Source organism: Numida meleagris, chromosome 7 (genome assembly GCF_002078875.1).
Source record: "Numida meleagris isolate 19003 breed g44 Domestic line chromosome 7, NumMel1.0, whole genome shotgun sequence".
NCBI lineage: Eukaryota > Metazoa > Chordata > Aves > Galliformes > Numididae > Numida > Numida meleagris.
This window is the reverse complement of record NC_034415.1, coordinates 12,344,036-12,363,710: the sequence shown is the minus strand read 5'-3', so window position 1 is coordinate 12,363,710 and position 19,675 is coordinate 12,344,036. Positions and strand designations below refer to the sequence as shown.

General features: G+C 39.4%; 1 protein-coding gene across 16 annotated transcripts in view; it reads right to left on the bottom strand.

Annotated features, from left to right (window-relative positions):
* PLPPR5 (phospholipid phosphatase related 5) overlaps positions 1 to 19,675 on the bottom strand; it is a 212,529-nt gene that overhangs the window by 56,456 nt on the left and 136,398 nt on the right. For all 16 annotated transcript variants that reach the window (XR_002441114.1, XR_002441113.1, XR_002441115.1 and 13 more), the window contains 2 exons: positions 8,055 to 8,187; positions 5,499 to 5,749 (listed from right to left, as the gene is read on the bottom strand). Coding sequence is in view for 13 of the 16 variants with exons in the window: in XM_021404620.1 (XP_021260295.1) it covers positions 5,499 to 5,749; positions 8,055 to 8,187 (384 nt within the window). In the remaining 3 variants the exon portion in view is untranslated. The remainder of the gene's footprint in view (positions 1 to 5,498; positions 5,750 to 8,054; positions 8,188 to 19,675) is intronic.

Sequence of the window (19,675 nt, the reverse complement as noted above, 5' to 3'; positions counted from 1 at the left end):
TGACTAACAAAGCCTTCCATGTGCCAAGTCCCTTCATACATATGAAGCCAAGATTGCCATGTCCAGTTCATTATTAACAAAAACCAGAGGGTTCTTCCAGCACAGATTATTTCTTAATTTTTTCTTTAAAGAACAGCCATTGAAATGTTAAGCACAGCATTTCATTAAAGAACCAATAAAAGTATAGCAAAACTTCTGGAAAAAGGTAGTTTATACACTTGCAAAGCTTTGCATAGGAAACAGAATTCTGCAAGTCAGGACTTACAGACATCCATTTTTAAACTTACCGCTCGAGTACTATATTAATGCAGTCAGCTGAGTCAAAGATCTGCACTGCATTGAGAATAAAATATAATTAAGCAGTTTTCTTCTTGATTCTGGAAGAAAAGCTATGCACATGCACTCACACATGCAGCAAGTCCCAGAGTCCCATCTTGGTTAGAGTGGAGCTAGTCATGAGGCTAGACACACCAACTAGGAGTAAGGTTAATTTTCCTATCTGGTTCTTTAGACTGAGTTCCCAGGATGTGGGGAGGAAGATGCCCTCCATGCTTGCTGTTTTGGTCCCCCATGAAGCAGATGGTCGGGGGAACTGACGAAGGGACAAACCAGTCTGTTAGTGGGCCGAGAATAATGACTCATAAGTGACAAGTGGAAAGGAGATTGGGGCCTATACAGTGATTCCTCCCAGGCAGAGCTCCAAATACACATTTCCAAGTTTTGTTTTGCTTGTATAATGTAGTAGCAAGTAATATAAGTGATAACTTACAGATCTTCCACCTTAGAAATGCACATATTTCAACATTCCTCATCATGAGTAAAAGAAAAGAGAGATTCAGAGATCAAAAAGCTGAAAAAGTAGTGGGCTGTAGTGGACTGCAAACTACAAGCAAGTTAAATGGTTAGTCAGAATCCTGTCTGACAATGTGAAAGCTCCCTTGATTAATAACTATTGGGTCAAATTATTGCTAGAGCGAAGAACAGTCCTATTCTCAATTTACTTGAACCTTACTGCAAGCAAAACTTCTCACAAAAGATTTTTTTTTAAGTTCTATTGAAGCCTTCTCCATTTTTTTTCATATGTTTTGCAGTAATTATTGATAACATTAGGCAAAAGTTGGGTTTAAAAGTCAAGAGCGTGGGTTGGCAAAAGGTAAATAAACTTCTAAAAGCGCTGGAACTTACTGTAAATTGTTGCACAAAGAGTTTCTTACAGATGCAACTTTAAGCAACTGGAGGAGACAGATATTCTCCAATGTATCAAGACTGCAAGATACATCCAAATATTAACTAGAACTGATTCAGTCTACAGAGGCTGTAATCTTGAGCAACTGAATTGTAACAAAGAACTGACTGACAAGAAATCTCCAGTGATCTTTAGATAAATCTCTGGATCAAACTGTAATGTTAGTTAGCTATCCAACCCAAAGCATCCAATGTCTCCGTTAGATGAAGACCATTATATATGCTGTACAATCAGTGTCAGTGGATACTTTTACTCATTGAGACAGATACTGAAAAGAAAATCCCTGAAAAGCAGCCAAAAGAATCCTTTAAACTTGAACTAAAAAAAAAAAAAAACAAGGGAAATTCTATATGATGATTCTGTCAAGTCTCAACACTCGAAGCCTACCAGAGGCCCATCATGACACTGCCACCTACGTACTGAGTGGGACCCATACAGCCACTTCAAGAACAAGGTCTTCACAGAAGAGCTCAAGACTCTAAGACAGGATGAAGGAATGACACTAGGCACTGTTAACATTGCCAGCACTGTGACCCAGTCTGCCTCGACGACTTTCCCAGTGACTTAGAAACACACTGAACAGCAAGGGTGATGCAGCAGAATGGCAAAAGCAAGAACCACGCCAAGCAGAAGATCAAGATCTCAACAAAAGCTCTGAAGATAGGGAAGAATTATTTGTCAGCTGTATCTGCTAGCCCTGCCTGAGGTTGTAGTTGCAACCAGTTCAAAGCAACAAAAACAGCCTACACACCTAATGACTATGTTAATTATCAAGACATTAAACCTGCTTCTCTATCATTACAAATCTAAAGCAAGTCTGAAGTGTATCTGATAGCATCAAGTTCAAAAGCTGTGCATCAGATAGGTCAGCTGTCAATTCTTCCTATCCAATGAAGCAAGAAAATGCAAAGTTTTATATGATTAATTAAAATTTGTTTTAAACTACAGCTAGCAATGGATCAATCCTCTACATTTGCAACATCAAAGGACAACTGTTAGTCACTAGTCTCGTATTTGAATCCATGGGAATAGATTGACTACATCTTCACAGATCACTCTGAAATCCTAACAATAAAAAGACCCATGATTTCTAATTTCTGTGTGTTGGTTGTGGGGAAAAAAAAAACAAAAACCATGGAAGTATATGCATCATTTCATAAATTCAAATGTATCTCTAATCATCCAGGCTGCATTAGCTCATGCATATTAAAATGTGCCTTATACACTTATATCAACTTAATAAATTTGCAGTATTTGGCTTAATACCCATGTCAGCAGATGTTGTTCCAGCCAAGAAAGGGTGAATTACAATGCTGATAAGAAGCAAATGCTGACTGCGCTCAACTTAGTAATCTAACTCTAGCACATGCACACACAAAAGAGATCTAAGATTAGCTGAACAGACAGCTAAGGAGATACCCAGACAGCAGCCACCTTGGGTAGAGATTCTGAAAAAGATTTATGGTAGTTCATTTTGAAGTTTCAGGTATACAAGGGATAAATCAACCTATAAGGCTTAAGAAAATAAGTTATGAATCACTGGAAGCATCCACATTTGGATAGGGTAGAGAAAAAAAACTAAGTATATTGCCGCCATTTAACATTTCAGTTGCTAAGTCTATCTTGATAGGTACTCAGAGAAAGCAACAGAGGCAAACACTAGAGAGGTCTAAATATTAGCAGTACAATTGTCTGAAAAAGCCTGTACTTCCAGCAGGAAGGGAATTCAGAGTTACCATAGCAGCCACCCACTCTCAAAAGAGGGGAGGAGTGAAAAAAGAAGACTCAAGAACTTACATGAAGAAGTTATTACTAACAAGATGCTAGGTTCACATTGCCTGTTTAAGCTGGTTTGGTTTTGTGCATGGCTGGGTGAAATGTCCAGGAAGGATTCTCTAACAATCTCTCCCTCTCACACAAATATTTCTGTTAATCAAAAAGAAAGCACATTTTGTATCAGAAATGATATGCTTATGAAATACTAGCTGAGTAGTATATGAACGTCTTTATGTCCATGCTCTCAACTTTTGTACCACTGTTCATACAAAGACTAGGCTACTGTTTAAACATTCTACTCCAGTGAATAATGATGAGGAAGTTGTTATTCAGAGCCAACTTTCCCAATAAACATCATGACACTGTAAGGACACGACCCTAGATACTGGAACATTGCATTTCTCTGCCTGGTGTGTAACAAACAGTATTTTTTAGCAGCAACAGTACAACTGGATTTAAAAAAAAAAAAAAAAAAGGAAAGAAAGAAGAAAAAAAGAAAAAAGACTGCCAATATTGCGTCAAGGACCTAAATGTGTAGGCTAGCACTCAGCAGATACATCATGGTAATTAGTTCATCAGGCAGCCTACAAGAACAACTCATCAGTCCTGTCAGCAGTTTGCAGTGCTTTAGTTAAATGATGACGCTGTCATGCATCACAGTGATACACTAATGACACAGGATATATCCATTTCTGCTGTTACTGAAAGACAATAGTCATGAAATAGATCACACCAGCTTCCAATTTTGATGTTGTTAACTGATTATTCATCACAGACAACATAAGGTTTGCATAAAGCACTGCAGCTCCTATCAAAAGCCATGATACTAGGTATTAAATCTTAGTAATTGCCTACTTTTTATTTTTAAAATGTATCAATACTGTTTTCCTTTCTACTCTGCAGTAGCTGAACAGTTGGTTTCCTTCAATTTCTGTGACTCATGGCAACAGTGGAAATCCAACTTTACAGATGGATGAGAAAAATAGGAGCAATTAAAATGTAGAATGCTGAACATTTTCTAAAATAGTTTGCACCAAATTTGGACATAAGGTTCAGTGAAGCAAAGCCTCAGATATCTCCCAAATAAAGATGATAGTATTAGCAGTCTTACATTTATCACAAGTTAGAACAGAATATTATTGCTCATCTCTTATTTGCAGCTAACACCTTCCTGTGCTAATTGATAATCTAAATCTCCAAGAAAGCTTTGCCCACAAGGAACTTTAGGTCAACGCTACTGTCAGGGATGCAAATTTTAAGCACTGGCACTGAAACCATACCCAGAAGCATGGCATTGGTACGCTGCCATTTATCAAGTACCAGCTGGCAAGTATCAGCTTCCAGATCCATCAAAAATTAAAAGTCAGCTCATTAGATATATATGCTCAAAAGTGATAAACACTCACACATGTCTACATACATAAGCACACACACACACTGTTCACGTACAGAAGGAATTGAAGGGCTGACTCCTGAAATGACCAGAGGCACACGCTTGCCCTGCTCCCCACTGACACCATGAGGAAAGCCTTGGGCCCTTCCAATGGGCTATAAAGACCTGTGGCTGCAGGTCCAGGTCAGCTGGAAGATTTCCACAAGGGCGCCCCAGGGAAAACTCGATGAAGAACACATGCTGCTGCTTGCCAGTGGAACAACCCACACTCCAAGCTAAGCCAGGGAGCACTGCACTGGGCTGCCTGAGCAAGGTCCATTCCTATTGCCCTCTCGCTGCCTCCCAGCACTTCTGAACCGCCTCAGCTGCAGCTCTGATGCCACTCAGCAAACAGCAGCTTATCCCGGCCCTACTCATCACTCGGTGTTACAAAGGAGAGAGGGAAGGAGGGCTGGACTGTCTTGTAGTCCACTTCAATGCAGAATAAGAGCCAAACTGACTGTAAGAGAACTGCAATACCTATAGATATCAATTCTGGTAGCCGTGGATATGCATGGATCCTCAGGAAACTTGTAGAGATCAGACATTTGCATACGCCTACTGTTCTGCTGCACCCCACCAAAAAATACAGCCACATGCAATTCCACTAATTTGAACTGGGTTAAAACACAGGAAGAGACTACTGCCAGTCAGTTACAGACAATCCTTTCCCCTTACTCTTTGCCACCCGCCAGAGCTTTCTCCCAGATTGTCTGGAAACAGGGAAAAAGTAAACCGAGAACCTGGTTATCCTAAGTTTATAACCATTTCCGGACAACTTATCCTCTCTCAGCATTACTCTAAACATTTTTTTTTTTAGCTTTTAAGGCTCATTACATCTGTAAGGATAACTACACCTGTAATTGCATCAGAATTAAGTAAAATGAACCAAATTCTCAAAGCTTTCACAGTAACACATAGAAGGATTACATACATAAAATTGGTCAATAGTTGTCTTACCTTCCCTCCATTCTTCCCCTCCCAAATAGTTTGAATCATGTGCTCTCAAAAATACGGTGATATTAAACAGTACAATATACTTACAGCCAGATACATAGCTGCATATATGCTTAGTGCTGCTTCTTTGGATGGGAATGTCTTTCTGGCTTTCATGATAAGGTCTGGGTTTCCAGTACAGGCATGTGCACTACTGATGAATTGTGTATACTGTTTACATCCAAGTGCTGTATAGTTGGGTTTACAAAGTGCAAGAAAATGTGGTGCAAGATTCCCTGTTACTACTTGTCCAGCATTTACAAAGATGTCCGTAGCAAACAGTCCAAATGCGTAAATTCCTAAAGAGGGAAACAAAGAGTTAAATTTCCTGACAATTTCACTCCAGGACAACATATTATAATATTTATCACAGTAACAATCAGCTCCCTTCATTTAAGAACGTTAACAACCCTCAAGCACACAGGGACAAGACCTTACCCTAAAGATCCTGGATGATGTTAGAGATGATATCTTTTTATCCAGTGGCAGCAGTGACACTGCGACATACCCATACACTCGACCTCTCTCTATCCTTCAGAGGAGTACACTCATCTCTCATGCAATGGCCTGCTCTTCTGGTCCCCTAGCCATGCATGCCCACCTATCTGGGACAGCTAGCCAAATCAGCATCCAGCTTCTGCCTACATTCACTGAACAGAAATAACAGAGACAAATTCTCCACCCTATAGCCTGTTTGAAAGCCAGAGAAGTCAGGCACTGAATGGCGAAGTAACTTGAAAAGTCGTAGCACATATTGGACAAACATTTTTCTTCCTCTCTCAGCTGTAAGCAAGCTGAAGTACTGAATAATTTAATATTGCCATGCACGAGTTGTCTTCCTCAGCCTGCTACTGGGCACACTTCTATGTACAACATATTAATCATAATATCAACACAATGAGTTAAAGATTTCTATATTTGAGGAGCTACTTATACTAAGGCTTTTTTTTTTAATTAGACACATCATCAAAGCATCAAGCATGTGTATTTGTTCATTAGAATAGAAATGCATTTATCTGACTACTTAAAAAAAAAAAACATCCAAATTTATCCTATTCTGATGTCTCTTTCTATCTTTTTGGAAGCAGAAAGCAAGCTCTGGAAGAAAATGCAACCACAGCACCTTGACTGGGAAGCCAAGTCAGCAAACTTGTTCAAATTCCACCTTAGCTACAGGATTCCTGGATTGCCTTTCCCCTAGTTCAACTCTATAGCTTACTGTGAACATAACGTGAATTCTGGCAGTTCCCAGTTCACGTAGCACCATGAGAATGAGGACATTAATGGATGCACACCATAGCAGATGTGATACCACAGAAGCCCATCCATCTTTAAAGACCAGTTTTTTTCCTCTGCAAAGCTGGAGGCCCAAGAACAGTTCCTGGGATTCTGGCTGGTCAGCAATGTCACACTAACTTTGATTCACCATGAGCAGCTTGACACTAACGAGCATCAGACTGCATCCAGCCCAGGTGCTGTGCAGTATGGCCCTCCAGCAAGCCCCGAAGTGTGTGCAGACCCACAACAGGCAGCCACATCACTTCTGTGAGAGTAATGAGGAGTGACGCCTCATCTGGTGCAACAATGCGGAAGCCATGCACATCCCTGCCCTGCCACCACATTTTGGTTAGGGAGAGCCCACCAGGTGGGCTCTGGCCACACACAGACCCTGTACAGAGCAATAGGAGCAAGAGGAGCTCCACAGTATGACTGCCCACATACTCCAGCTCTGCGCATGGCAGTCTCCCCCTCAGTGACTCCAGAACTCCCGTGTGACAGCGACGTATTGCGCTGGCAGACAACAGCACGGCTGTGGCACAGGCACAGCATGCACAGACCCAGCTGCAGCCCTCCCTCCCCTGCACGGGGGCACATGGGGTGAGCTGCCCTCCAGCTTTGCTCCCCAGCTGCTGCCCTTAGATACAGCCGAGAGGGAGAAACACAGCAGACAAGTGGAGCCCGGCTGTGACTTTCCTGCACATATTAAAAAGCAGCATCTGTGAGTATTTAGCAGACATTCTGAGAGGAAGTGCTTCCCTTTCCAAAATACATTTACAATGAAATAAGTAGAAAGCACGGCATGTCATATTTAGTGAAGTCAGGGGAGGTGGTTTTACAGCTGATCTCAGTGGATTTCATACAGTTATCTATTATAGATTATAACACATGCTCCAGGCTAAGAAAGTACCTAAACTGGGCAGGCTTTCAAACACACACTTACATCCTAATGTCCTCAGCTTTGGCTACTGTACGTGTGCATAGCCAAAAAAGAACTGCTGACCACAGATAGGGTATAAGGATACTTCCCTTCTCCATCTCCCTCTAGTCAAGGTCTGCTGGTTGTTTTTTTTTTTTTCCTATCTTGTGGTCTCATGTTTTTCTATTTTTACTACTGTTTCTACAATTTTTTTTTTATTTGTTTGTTTAAATCCAGACTTCTGAGATGCTTAATTCACTGTCCAAAAGGAAAGAATTAATTTCACCCAAGTTAGGACTACAAATGAAATATTGTATGGTTATCTGAATAGTTTCTCCAGGTCGATCTTAAGATATATCTAATCACTTTCATCATTCAGAAAATGAAAACATTAATTTTGTTCATACCAAGGAATCTGATGGTTCTGCGCACCAGTGGATTTATATAACAACAGTCTCCAGTTAATATTGTTTTTTCTTGATTTTCAAAATCCTTTGTAGCTAACTGCAGACAAAACACTGCGGTTTCTCCAACGATAATCTTAGGGGGAGGAGAAAAAGGGGAGAGAAATGGTACATCAGTTTACAGTAAATAAAATATACTAGTATTACAGAGATGGCTATCTCATCTTAAGGAAACAAACCAAACCAGCACAAAAGACAACATAAGCGAACCAAGTTCTGTACGTTAATCTTCTTATGAGGTGAATAGGCCATATAGCCCTCTTTATTTTATTTGCTTTAAGAGGGTTTGAAATCAACAAAACATAGCCTAGTTTTCAGGACGAAGGGAAAAACAAAGTATTAGTTCAAGAGAAACAAACTGCATAACACATAGGATGAGGTTCAAAGTAAGGGCCAATCCTAGAAGATGCTCAGCACTACCGCACATGGCTCTCACTGACATTCAGTACTTCACAAGGGTGGACTCTAGATTTTGGACCACAGGGGAAACATTCACAGCAGAGCTCCAGCCCATGCTGGAGGGCTGGTTTGCCAGTAACTACTCTACAGGATTTGATTCACAGTTCGCTAACTAAGTTTATTAAGTCTGGCTTTAGCTTTTAAGTTTGAACAAAATTTCACTACTGATATTTTAACATGATGCATGGCCTGTTTCACATTCATTGCAACAAAAAATAAAACTATTTTGTCTATAGTTCGTACATATTACAGTTAGGGAAAAATAAAAGGGCTCACGAGCTAGAAAACAAAAATGTAGATAGCGAATGTAAGATAACCCCTCTCTAATACATGTATTTACCTGTAGAAGAAAATGTGACTCCTAATTTACTTACGACAGTTATGGTATTCATCCCTAATGCCAAGTACAAACTGTAAGTATGTATTAAGTCAATGACGTTGAAGCTTCACTGCAGGTAGAACAGGTAGAAATGGCATAGCAGGGTTGCTGTATTTCAGCTTTCATTCACTGCAGAACTTAAAAGAAAGGTATTTTCTCTCTTCTATATGAAAAGCAGCAAATATTATTGATAGGTACATCACACTGATAATCAGGAATGGCAGCCAGCAAGTTAAAACCTTAATATTACACAAGCTCAAGAAATACTGTTGTCAAATCAGACAACCACCTAGGTCTGCCTAAACTTTTTACTAACAGGAAATTATAAACTTATTCATATATTACTATAGATCTGAATAGTTCTACACACACCACTGTTTACAAAACAAAAAACACACAGTAAAACAGCTTAGAGAAAACTATGGGCACTGGCTTATATGCATTTTGCTGTCAAAAAGAAGAATACAATTAATGGCCTCAGTTATTCTTAGATCTATGCAGATGACTTTGGGCTAAGTTGTGACATACAGATGAAAAAAGTGCTTCTCAAATAATGTGGCACAAATAAAAATAATTCTGCAGTTGCATGTAACAAGCAAAATTCAGTTTGTCACAGAAACACTCATCATCTGTTACTTTAGACTGGCTTCAGATCCTTGTGGCGTCTTTAGATGAAACAAATGTGAGCAGCTGATCTAACAAGTAACCACTTTACTATGATGAAAGAAACTTTTCAGCATACTGAAGTACAACTCCTTCATCTGTAATCAATGAACTATCAGGATGCTTATGAAATGTAACTCCATCTTGAATTCAAGTTCATCAAAATTGTGACAACAATAAGCAAGTCCGCCCAATGACTCCTACAGGTCTCATGAGAAAAGCAACAAAACAAAACCAAAACCAATTCTAATGTGATTCATGATTTTTCTGGTGAGTCACATTAACTCCCTTCTTTCCTCTAGAATAATGAAACATCCAGGGCTATGTAACCTGAACATTCTGCATTTATCTGAATTTTTTTTTCCAAACATAATAGATTTCAGGAAAATTACTGCAGATTTCCAGACTCTAGGAAAAAGCAGAGCCCCAGCATAAGGATAGTCCAGAAGTAATGCCTCCTATTTTATTATGTTGGCCCACAAAATCAGAGGTGGATGTTGGTGGGTTGGCATCAGAGGTTGAACCTTCCCACCAATATTCTATTACATTTTGTTGTCATGTGACAGATGACAACAGAGGGGTAGCTGGACAAAATGGAGTCTGACATGGAAGTGTACACGAAGCAAAAGTGTGTCATTGAATTCCTCCACGTGGAAAAAATGGCACCCACTGACATTTATCTATACCTGCTGAACATTTATAGAGACCATACAGTAAATGTGAGTACAGTGAAGCAGTGGGTGCTGCATTTCAGCAGTGGCAACAGTGATGTGAAAGATGAGCCATGTTCCAGATGGCAATGCACAGCTGTCATGCCATTAAATGAAGAGCATCTCAATCAGTTCATCTGGGCAAATCACAGGATTACAGCCAGGGAACTGTGTACAGAGCTGAGTATCAGCCTTAACGCATTGGAAACGATGGTGGCAGCACTGCAATATCACAAAGTTTGTGCCAGGTGGGTCCCACGAATGCTCACAAAGGAACAGAAAGAACACTGCAAGCAAATTTGTCAGGACCTGTTGAACCAATATGAGGCTGAAGGTGACGGTTTCCTGGATCACATCATTGCCAGTGACAAGACACGGTATCACCACGGGCTGGAGTTAAAACCGCAGTCTATGGCATGGCAACATGTGGATTCCCCACTGAAGTTCAAGATGCATTCCTCAGTGGGTGAAGTACTGTGTAATGTCTTTTGGAATAGGAAAGGGGTGATCCCTCTGGATTTCCTGGAATCCAGACAAACCATTAACTCTGCTACATCGTAACACTGACTAAGCTGAAGGCTCAACATTCCAGAGTCAGGCCAGAGAAGACGACAACCTGTCTCTTGTGACATAATGCCAGGCCCCGTATCAGTCTGAAGGCCATGGAGTACATCATCAATCTTTGCTAGATGGTCTTACTATACCCACTGCATAGTCTCAATTTGGTGCCTTCTGACTTCCTTCTATTTGAGTTGATGAAAGACAGACTGTGTGGGAAACATTTTCCTAGCAACGATGCTGTCACAGCAGCTGTGAAACAGTGGGTCACCTCTGCTGGTGCAGATTAGCAAATGATAGTGACTATGTTGAAAAATAGGGTTTTGTAGCTGAGCGTTTGCTCTATTAAACAGAGTTATTGTGCTCTTTGTATCTGTTGTATTTGCGATGTAAATACACAGGAGGCATTAATTTTGTCCTCTTGCAAGGACATAAACACAAAATACTTAAGCAAGCTCAACTCTCCAGCTTTGAGCAGAGTCTCTGAACCTGCTGATCACAAAGGCTCTTCTTTCTGGTTTCCAGGGAAGCTGGGATAGCAAACAGGACAGCTGCTCATTCAGTTGTACACAAGGACACCATCACTTCCACCACCTTGTCTTCATCAGCTGCATCGGGGGCCCTTGCTGCCAGCAGCCATTTCTACTTGTTACATTCCCCACTTTTGATGATGATGTGGATGAAGAAAACCCACTGCTCCAAAAATAGCAGGGAGCAGCATTCACATTCTCTGCTGAACGAAAATGCACTTACAGAGAGTACACAGGTGCAGGGGTCAGAACAATGCAGAATTCAGCAGTGACAAAATATTTGATATAGTGGGCCGAGTGCTCTATCCATAGAAGTAACATGAGTGGGATATGCCACTGAGCACAACAGGTGTTTATCTCTATGCTTCTGTGGCTTTTCTTTGATAGAATCCTTCTGGAATTTGGCAAATAAATACAGATTGTGTTTTTCTGTACTGGCAGTTCAGAAAAGCAATTCTCCCTTCCTCCACCCTTCTGCACAAGCACTGCTCATCTCAGTAATCAGCCTAATGATATTTCAGAAACGGAAAGAAAAACTTCAACCGCAGTAGGTCCAAGGAGACCCAGTGCAGTTCCTACTCCTTCTCTCTGGCACCACTTTTCTCTACAGCACAGAGGAAAAGAACAGCTCTCTCCCTCTTGCACTTTACCAACACTTGTATGTCTGGCATATTCCAGGAGAGAATGATTTCTGTATCTCCTCCGTTGCAGGGCCCAGAACTGTCCCTTGCACTCTATGTGTGTCACAACAAGACAACAAATGGCATTTAAGGCAACAGAATTACTTGTGCATTTATTCGCTAAATCTTTCCCCTGAACAATAATGACACAAAATGCAGTACTGGATATATACCGGAATAGGCTGCCTAGAGAGGCTGTGGAATCTCCTTCTCTGGAGATATTAAAACCTCACACAGGTGCTTTTCTGTGCAGCTACTCTAGGGAACCTGCTTTAGCAGAAGGTTAGACTAGATGACCACCAGGGGTCCCTTCCAACCCCTATGATTCTGTACGTATGTTTATTTATACATTTAATTTTCCCAGTTCTTAGACAAAAATGCAGTGAATGTAGCTGCTACAAAAAAAAAACAAAACAAAAAAAACAGCAAGAGAAGAAGGACCAACCTACAGGCGCTGGTGTAAGCTCTGACAGGCAGTGGTCAGGTCCTGGTTCTACAGCAGCTTCCCTGTCTGTGGAAGAATGCCTTTAGACTTAGCTCACAATATGAAGTGTAATAGAAAGAATACAAATCATCCTAGATAAAGATATTTAAAATTAATACATGCTTCATTACTAGCATTCAGATTATCCTTTCTTTTTATGGAAGCATGGAAAATAAGAACTAAGCAGAGACAAAACAGAAAATCTAAATCACAGAAAAAGTTCTGCTAATCATCTCCATGGCAATCGTATCCATTCTGTGATGTGCCAACCCTTTCAACAGACAAGAATTCAGTTTGGAAGGAGTGAGATCCGAGATCTAAAATTAATACTTTTTTCACCTCTGGCTCCTGATTAACTAACTTATTAGCTAATTTATTTCCATGATGGTTTCGGACTAGCAATATCTGTCCCTTTCCTTGATTACTGCATAGGATGCTTGTAGCATTTGGCACGCATTTCTACACCGATTTCATCCTCCCAAATATGTTCATTTTTTTTCCTGTATTAGTCATTTTTTTTTAATCCAGGCAAACTGTTCCCAGTTTTAGCACTGCATGTCAATTTAAAAATCTAATTTCTCCTTCCCAAAAATCATCATTCCAGTATATTCTTAACTTGGTTCTACACATCCTGAGCTTTCTTAACTTGAAATGTCAAACCTGACTCATTCTAAACATTAGAGCTACAGCAGCTCTGACCTTGTTGATTTTCCAGCAAACTGACTCCATAAAAACCTTTCCCATGTCACAACGTTTGTAACAGCATGCACCTATGCAAATTAATGACCTTAAATCAGCACTGAAGAGATACCAATGAGGTTTGTTTTATGGACTACCCTCTCATATGACATAACTTTCTACAAAGCCCTGGGATTCAAATTAGGATTAAATATGCATTCAATGACAAGATATTTGAGGGCACATTAAGTTACTTACACAAGATAGCCTGACACAAGGTTGATAATAGTGACAATTTCTATTTGGGATTAGGAAAGAAATTTATGTGTACATACTCATAGGCATCTCCTGCTAATATCTGCTTTAGAATATACAAACATTCATGAAATATTTAATGTGGACCAGAGAACGTGACAGAATATATGGTTCCCTTTCTGCCAGCTCTCAGGGTTACACTGTAGCTACAGCAATTGCTTAGATAGATGAGTAACACTGAAAAGCAGTTATCGCATTAGAAAGACTACTAAATATTCATCCATGTTTTGAGATGTTTGAGTTGAGAACTGTTGATAATATTCTACACTGTAATTTCTCTTCTCACTTCTTTTTTTCCACGCATTGTATTTCACTCATTCAGAGAAGACTGAGTCCCTAAACAAGGCTTCTGTGAGACCATCTGCACAAAATAACATGACAAAGGTTTCTCCATATCAAGAATGGGCATCTCACTCAGTGCACAGTTCCTTCTCTGGATCTAAAATGAACTTCCACACACCACCTTCAGAGGCAGAAGGGAAGCCGGAAATCCAAACCAAAACACTGGCAGTTATCTCTGGATCTCTGCACAAACTGTTATCATTTAAGTTGCACGGACTTCCCATTAATTTTACTTATGAGTTTCCCACTTGAAAAACTGGGATAGGTTTCTTTTAAAAATACAGCTTTGATAGGCTTTCTTGTTCCTGTTCATTATCCTTCCTTCTTACCATTTAGCAATGTATCACAGAGCGTAGTGGTCTCTACAGTTTGGAAAAATCAAGCCACGTAAAACCTTGATCTTCTGTGATGCTGTAGATAAGCTCCACTCCCTTCTCTAAGCTACAGTTTCTGTGTGAGGTGACAGCCCTGGCAAGAAAAAGCAGCAACAGTATTTCTAGCAGTAGCAATTTCAAGTTAATTATGCAGAGCTTTCCCTTGAGGCCATTTTCTTCGTGTTTTTCTTGTTCTCATTTCTTCTTGCTTGCTTAAACTGACAGCAAATGCCTGGGTTGATTTCCACAGGAGCACATTTTCTGCAGTAAAAAATGACCAGTAGTTTTGAAGAAAATGAAATAATAAATCTTAGATAAGTCGGTCTGCTATTGATTAAATACAAAACATCCCTCTTGCATTTAGCATGATGGTATAGCACCACATTGCACAGCAATTTCTGAAGACCTAGGGAAAAGGTGTGGGGAAAAGATTGCTTTTGTAGAGAAAAGATGATGGGGGGGAAACAGCAATACTTTTTCTAGTAAATTTTGTTTTAAAACAATGTACCCATCGCTTTTTTTTTTTTTAAGAAGAGTATCAAAACTTTAATATGGTTTTTGGCATTGATGGTCATTTACAAAAGAAAAATATCAGCATGTCTAGTGGTCCAGTAACTGGGGAGCTTCAAGGGAAGCCTGGGAGCATGTAACCACACAGACCTCGCCAGCTTTGTCACTCACTTCTCAGTGTCTCTCTTCATTCATTATTTTACTGTACAACAGAAAAAAAATGGAATGTATAAGTATACTGTCTCTAAAGCTTCCTTTTTTCCTCCCTTTTTCTTTTTCCCTAACTGAGCAATTGATCATATATTTAAATCTCTTCCCCTCTAGAGTACGCCTGCATCATCTGGCAGGCAACGCCTGCATGTCAGCACCATCACTGGTGCTGGAATCATACACACAGCACTGAGCAAAGCTTGGTTACGTAAGAGATCATTCTGAGAAACAGTTTCCAGGATGCTGCCGAGCGGGCGGCCTTGTGCCACTGCACAGAAGGCCCAAAGCTGAGCCAGCTGCAACAGCTCGGCCATGCTGGGGATGCTGCAGCAAGGAAAGCAAGCAGCACCAGGAGAACTTCGGCACTGTCTGCATCCTCTGCTCTCATCTGAGTGCCTTCTGTCACTGGGACATGAACAGTGCTCAGTTCCTCTGTCCTGCAGCTCACAAGAGGATAGAACACAGCCAGGAACTGGGAAAGCTCAGTAACTCTAACACAGCAGTTGGAGAGCCGACTGGCTCCAAAACCACCTAACCACTGGCAAGTTTCTACATTATTGAGACAAAGTTTCTTGAAGAACACATCATAAGAGGTAGCAGATTGTTACAGACTTAGGTGAGAATCTTCTCCCCGTGTAACAAAGTTTTTCTATTTAAAAATCAATAACATCCAAAAGCAAGAAAAGATAATTTAGAGAAAATTGTCCACATCTAAAATTTTGATCTGAAAACACTGATGGGGAAAGAAAAGCATGGATTCAAAACTGCCTTCTAAAAGCAAGTAGAACAAATAATCAATTCACATTCCAAAAAGTAATCTCAGGCTGAAATACTCCAGATGAAGTTTATATAAATAAGGAACTCATAAGTTTTAAGTTCTCATTTTCTTTTTGGAAAAAAAAAAGAACTGAAGGTGCCATTATCCAAACTTTCCAAGCTCCATACTTCCTTCAACTGACACAAGAAGATGAGTTTTAATCTGATCAAAGAGCAATTAATTTCAGTTTCTGGATCTATGAGTGGGTACTTGGAAAAGGTTGTTAGTACAGGTAATTATTTCATTTGGGACTTTGAAAAGCAACTTCATGTCAAAAATTTCCAGATTTTTTTTCCCAAGTGCTTTGCTTCAACTTTCAATATATAATGTTTGGAAAGGAAAAACAAGCGTGCTCAAAACCTTACCATTTATCATACTTATTAGAATATAAATTCCATGCAGCATCACCATGATGTGATTTTCAGCCCTACATCCAGCTGCAGAAATAAAGTCTTCTATTCAACTTTAATTGAAATATGAAAAAAAAGGTGGTTTTCTATGGCATGGTCTTGGTAAACCCCTCGCACTGTCTTGGCTATGCAAAAACCAATTTTTTTTTTCGTCTTGAAAGAAATTTGTTTCTTAATCCACCTTTGCATGCTGAGAGTATCCTTCCAAGGTGAACACAATACTAGTGGCTATGATACCCATAACAATAATCATTTCCAGCAGCTATGTTACTTCTTGCTTTAAAGCCTAGGTGGTCTACACAGCTCCAGTTTCCTATTCAGGATGAACATCCAACACAAAATTCAACATAAATGCTCTTTCATCTCTGTTTGAATGAAAACTGATCACGTAAAAGACATCTCTTAAAGATTCTGGTCACAGACCGGTGGTTTTACAGTCAGTATATGACTAGAGCCAACTGTTCTCACAGGCTCAGAGGAAGGAGACCATCTGAATTTTTTGCTTTTCACACTGTCTTACTTCTACTCAAGGCCAGCTACACTATACGGACATTATTCCTGAGATCAGTTCAAGGAAATCCACTTTCACTGAAATGGCACAGTCATCAAAAAACTGAAACCAATGGACCAAGTACATTATCAATGTAAGGACCCTGGTGTTTTAACATAGCTACAATACAAACAGGCTGTTCATGTGAGAAATACCTGTAAGATTCCACAAAAATTGTATTCGGGCTTACTGTAACAAAATACACATCTGTAAAGCATATATCTATCACTGTTCTTGACTTCTTTGTTACTGTCCATCACTATTCAACCTATAATGATAAATTTAAGTAGATAACCCAATAAAACAATTTTATATTTTTTATTTAAAATTATCTTCACAATAAAAGAGCTTTGAAAGCACACGACTAGCTCCACTTTAGTTACAACAGCCTCTGTATAACTCCTCTACCATAATCTTAAGGATACAGCATAACTGCCAACTAATCAAATAAATAAAGGTCATTACCTTTCTCCAGCTGAAATCAAAAGTAAAAATCCCACTAAATTTAGCAGGATTAGTTGTGAAAACCTCTGGCACTGCAGATAAAAAACAATATATCAAAACGGGAGATATATTTTAGCTATAAATGACATACCAAGAAGATAATAAAATCAAGAAACCCTATAATTTCTACAAGGGGGTGGTATTACCTGTTTTGGAAATAGGTATTTTAAAAATTCAGATAAAATAGAAAGAAAAGTCCAGAACTGTAATGCTCACACACAAACATATTATCTAAAAATAACTCTTCTTAAAAAAAAAAGTCTTCACACTGTAACTACTGCAAAAGATCCAGATGTCATTGAAAATGAGTTAAAAACACTTGAAAAACTATTGCATGCAAAGACTTTGATCTAGAACTATGAGAACTTTATTCAGAGTTGTCTCACTTCAGTTGTACAAAATACTCAGTGTAAAAACAGCATTAAAAAGTAAAAAGCCAAAGAAAGAAAAAAAAAACAACCAAAACCAAACCACAAATGAACAAATGAAAAAGGGACTACAACTTGTATGGAAAATTCTGCTACGTAATCTAAATGAATGGAACTATTCCACATCTGAACTGACTTCCAGCAGACCCACAGTGTAATTCCAGGAGTGGTCACCAGAGATGCTGAGCAGTGAGAAAGGATCAGAAAGGAAAGGAGATAAGTCCCTCACACAGGTGCTCCCCTAACAACTGAGAAGCACAGATAGAAAATGTTGTTCATCATTCACCTGCCTCTCAGTCCTCAGTCTTGAGAGCTGTAATTTGACAGCATGCAATTATTTCTCTTTAATAATGTTATTGTAATAAATGAATACACTCAAGTGATGTTTATTAGAAACAGAATCTTAATGAAGGCATGGAAGTGGAAGCAGAGAGTTGTTTGATTATCAGTGGTTTTAATGATTACTTAAATCTCCTTGCAACAACGCAACTGGCAAGGAATTAGCAAATTTTTTTAAAGCACATCCCATTGGTCTTTGATATATATATGTATGCAAACGCAACATCTCAATAATGATTCTGTACGTACTGCAGATCAAATGTGAGGCATTTACTTTAGGGTTTTGTGCAAATACGACTTACATCGATCTTGTCACTCTTTCAACTCTGCTACACCATGCCTATTTTAGCGCTCCTGCCACAAATCCAGATGGCTGCAGATGTGCAGCTGGCAACACTATGTTGTCTGACCCTGTTTAGGAGTTTACACAATGCAATGCTTGAATTAAGAGGAAGTCCCAAGTGCCCTCATTAGCACAGCAGCCAATGAGCTGAAACAGAAGCAGCAAGAGTGGGAAATTTCAGCAAAAAATTCCTAGTACAGGAAATGCCTACAAAACAGAGGGGAGATTGTATACTCTGCTGTGAAGACAGCAGAGCATAAAAACGGCTCTTTTAGGCAGGCAACGGTACTCTGAAAACTAATTGCAAAGACTCTACGCCAAAAAAAATCCCAGCTACTCTTCTCCAACATGTGCTTCTATTTCCTTCCACTCATATAATCATGCATGTTGGTTTACCTGAACAAAGACCACCCCCTTTGCATAGAACCATACAATAAGCTAACAAGTTGCTGTCTTTATCAAACAATTTCGAAGAAGCTCAACTCATGAGAGACATGTTTTAAGGATGAATGAACCTATTTCACAGTTTCAGATTTTGTGAAGTTTTGACACCGACTGTCCTCAAGGTAGACTTTATAGGACTTCGCATGTCGTCTTCTCTGTGAAGACAATATAGGAGTATTTGATAAAATACATAATTGTTATGTAAATACATTTTCATATATTCTGTTTTTCATCAGGGTTGGATATAATCTTTCACTACTTGAGCAACGTAAGTTCAGAGTAAGTTGTGTTGAAAGGGGCTTTTACACGCACAGCAATATGCTAACCTTCTTAGGTATCCTGGTGCAGTGAACTAATTCCTTCAGGCTTCTTTTCCTCTACTGACATTCAAGGTTAAAAAAAATGTGAATTAAATTATGAATGTAAATCCACCCAATATAAAACCATCTAAACTTGACTGTTTCTGGATGCACAGTGTACATACACACATATGTAAACATATCATGGTTTTGTGTTTGTTTTTTTGTCGTTTGTTTTTTTAGTGTTTTTTTTTTTTAAAGAAATAGTCTCTGCTTTATGATTTCTTCCACTGTAGAAGCCACACAGCCACCACGATTCAATTCAGAAACAAAAGAAATTCCTAGTAAAAATGCAAGACTGACTTGTTAAATGGCTCAATAAAAAGATGCTATCAGCACCACACTCATTCATACATGTCGCTGCTCTCAGGAAAGCCCTTCTGTTCAAGGCAGCGCTGAGTCACATGATTAAATCCCACCAATGCTAAGATGTTTAATTAGCAATTAGTACAATTCTTTCTATGCAAAAACCAGGAAG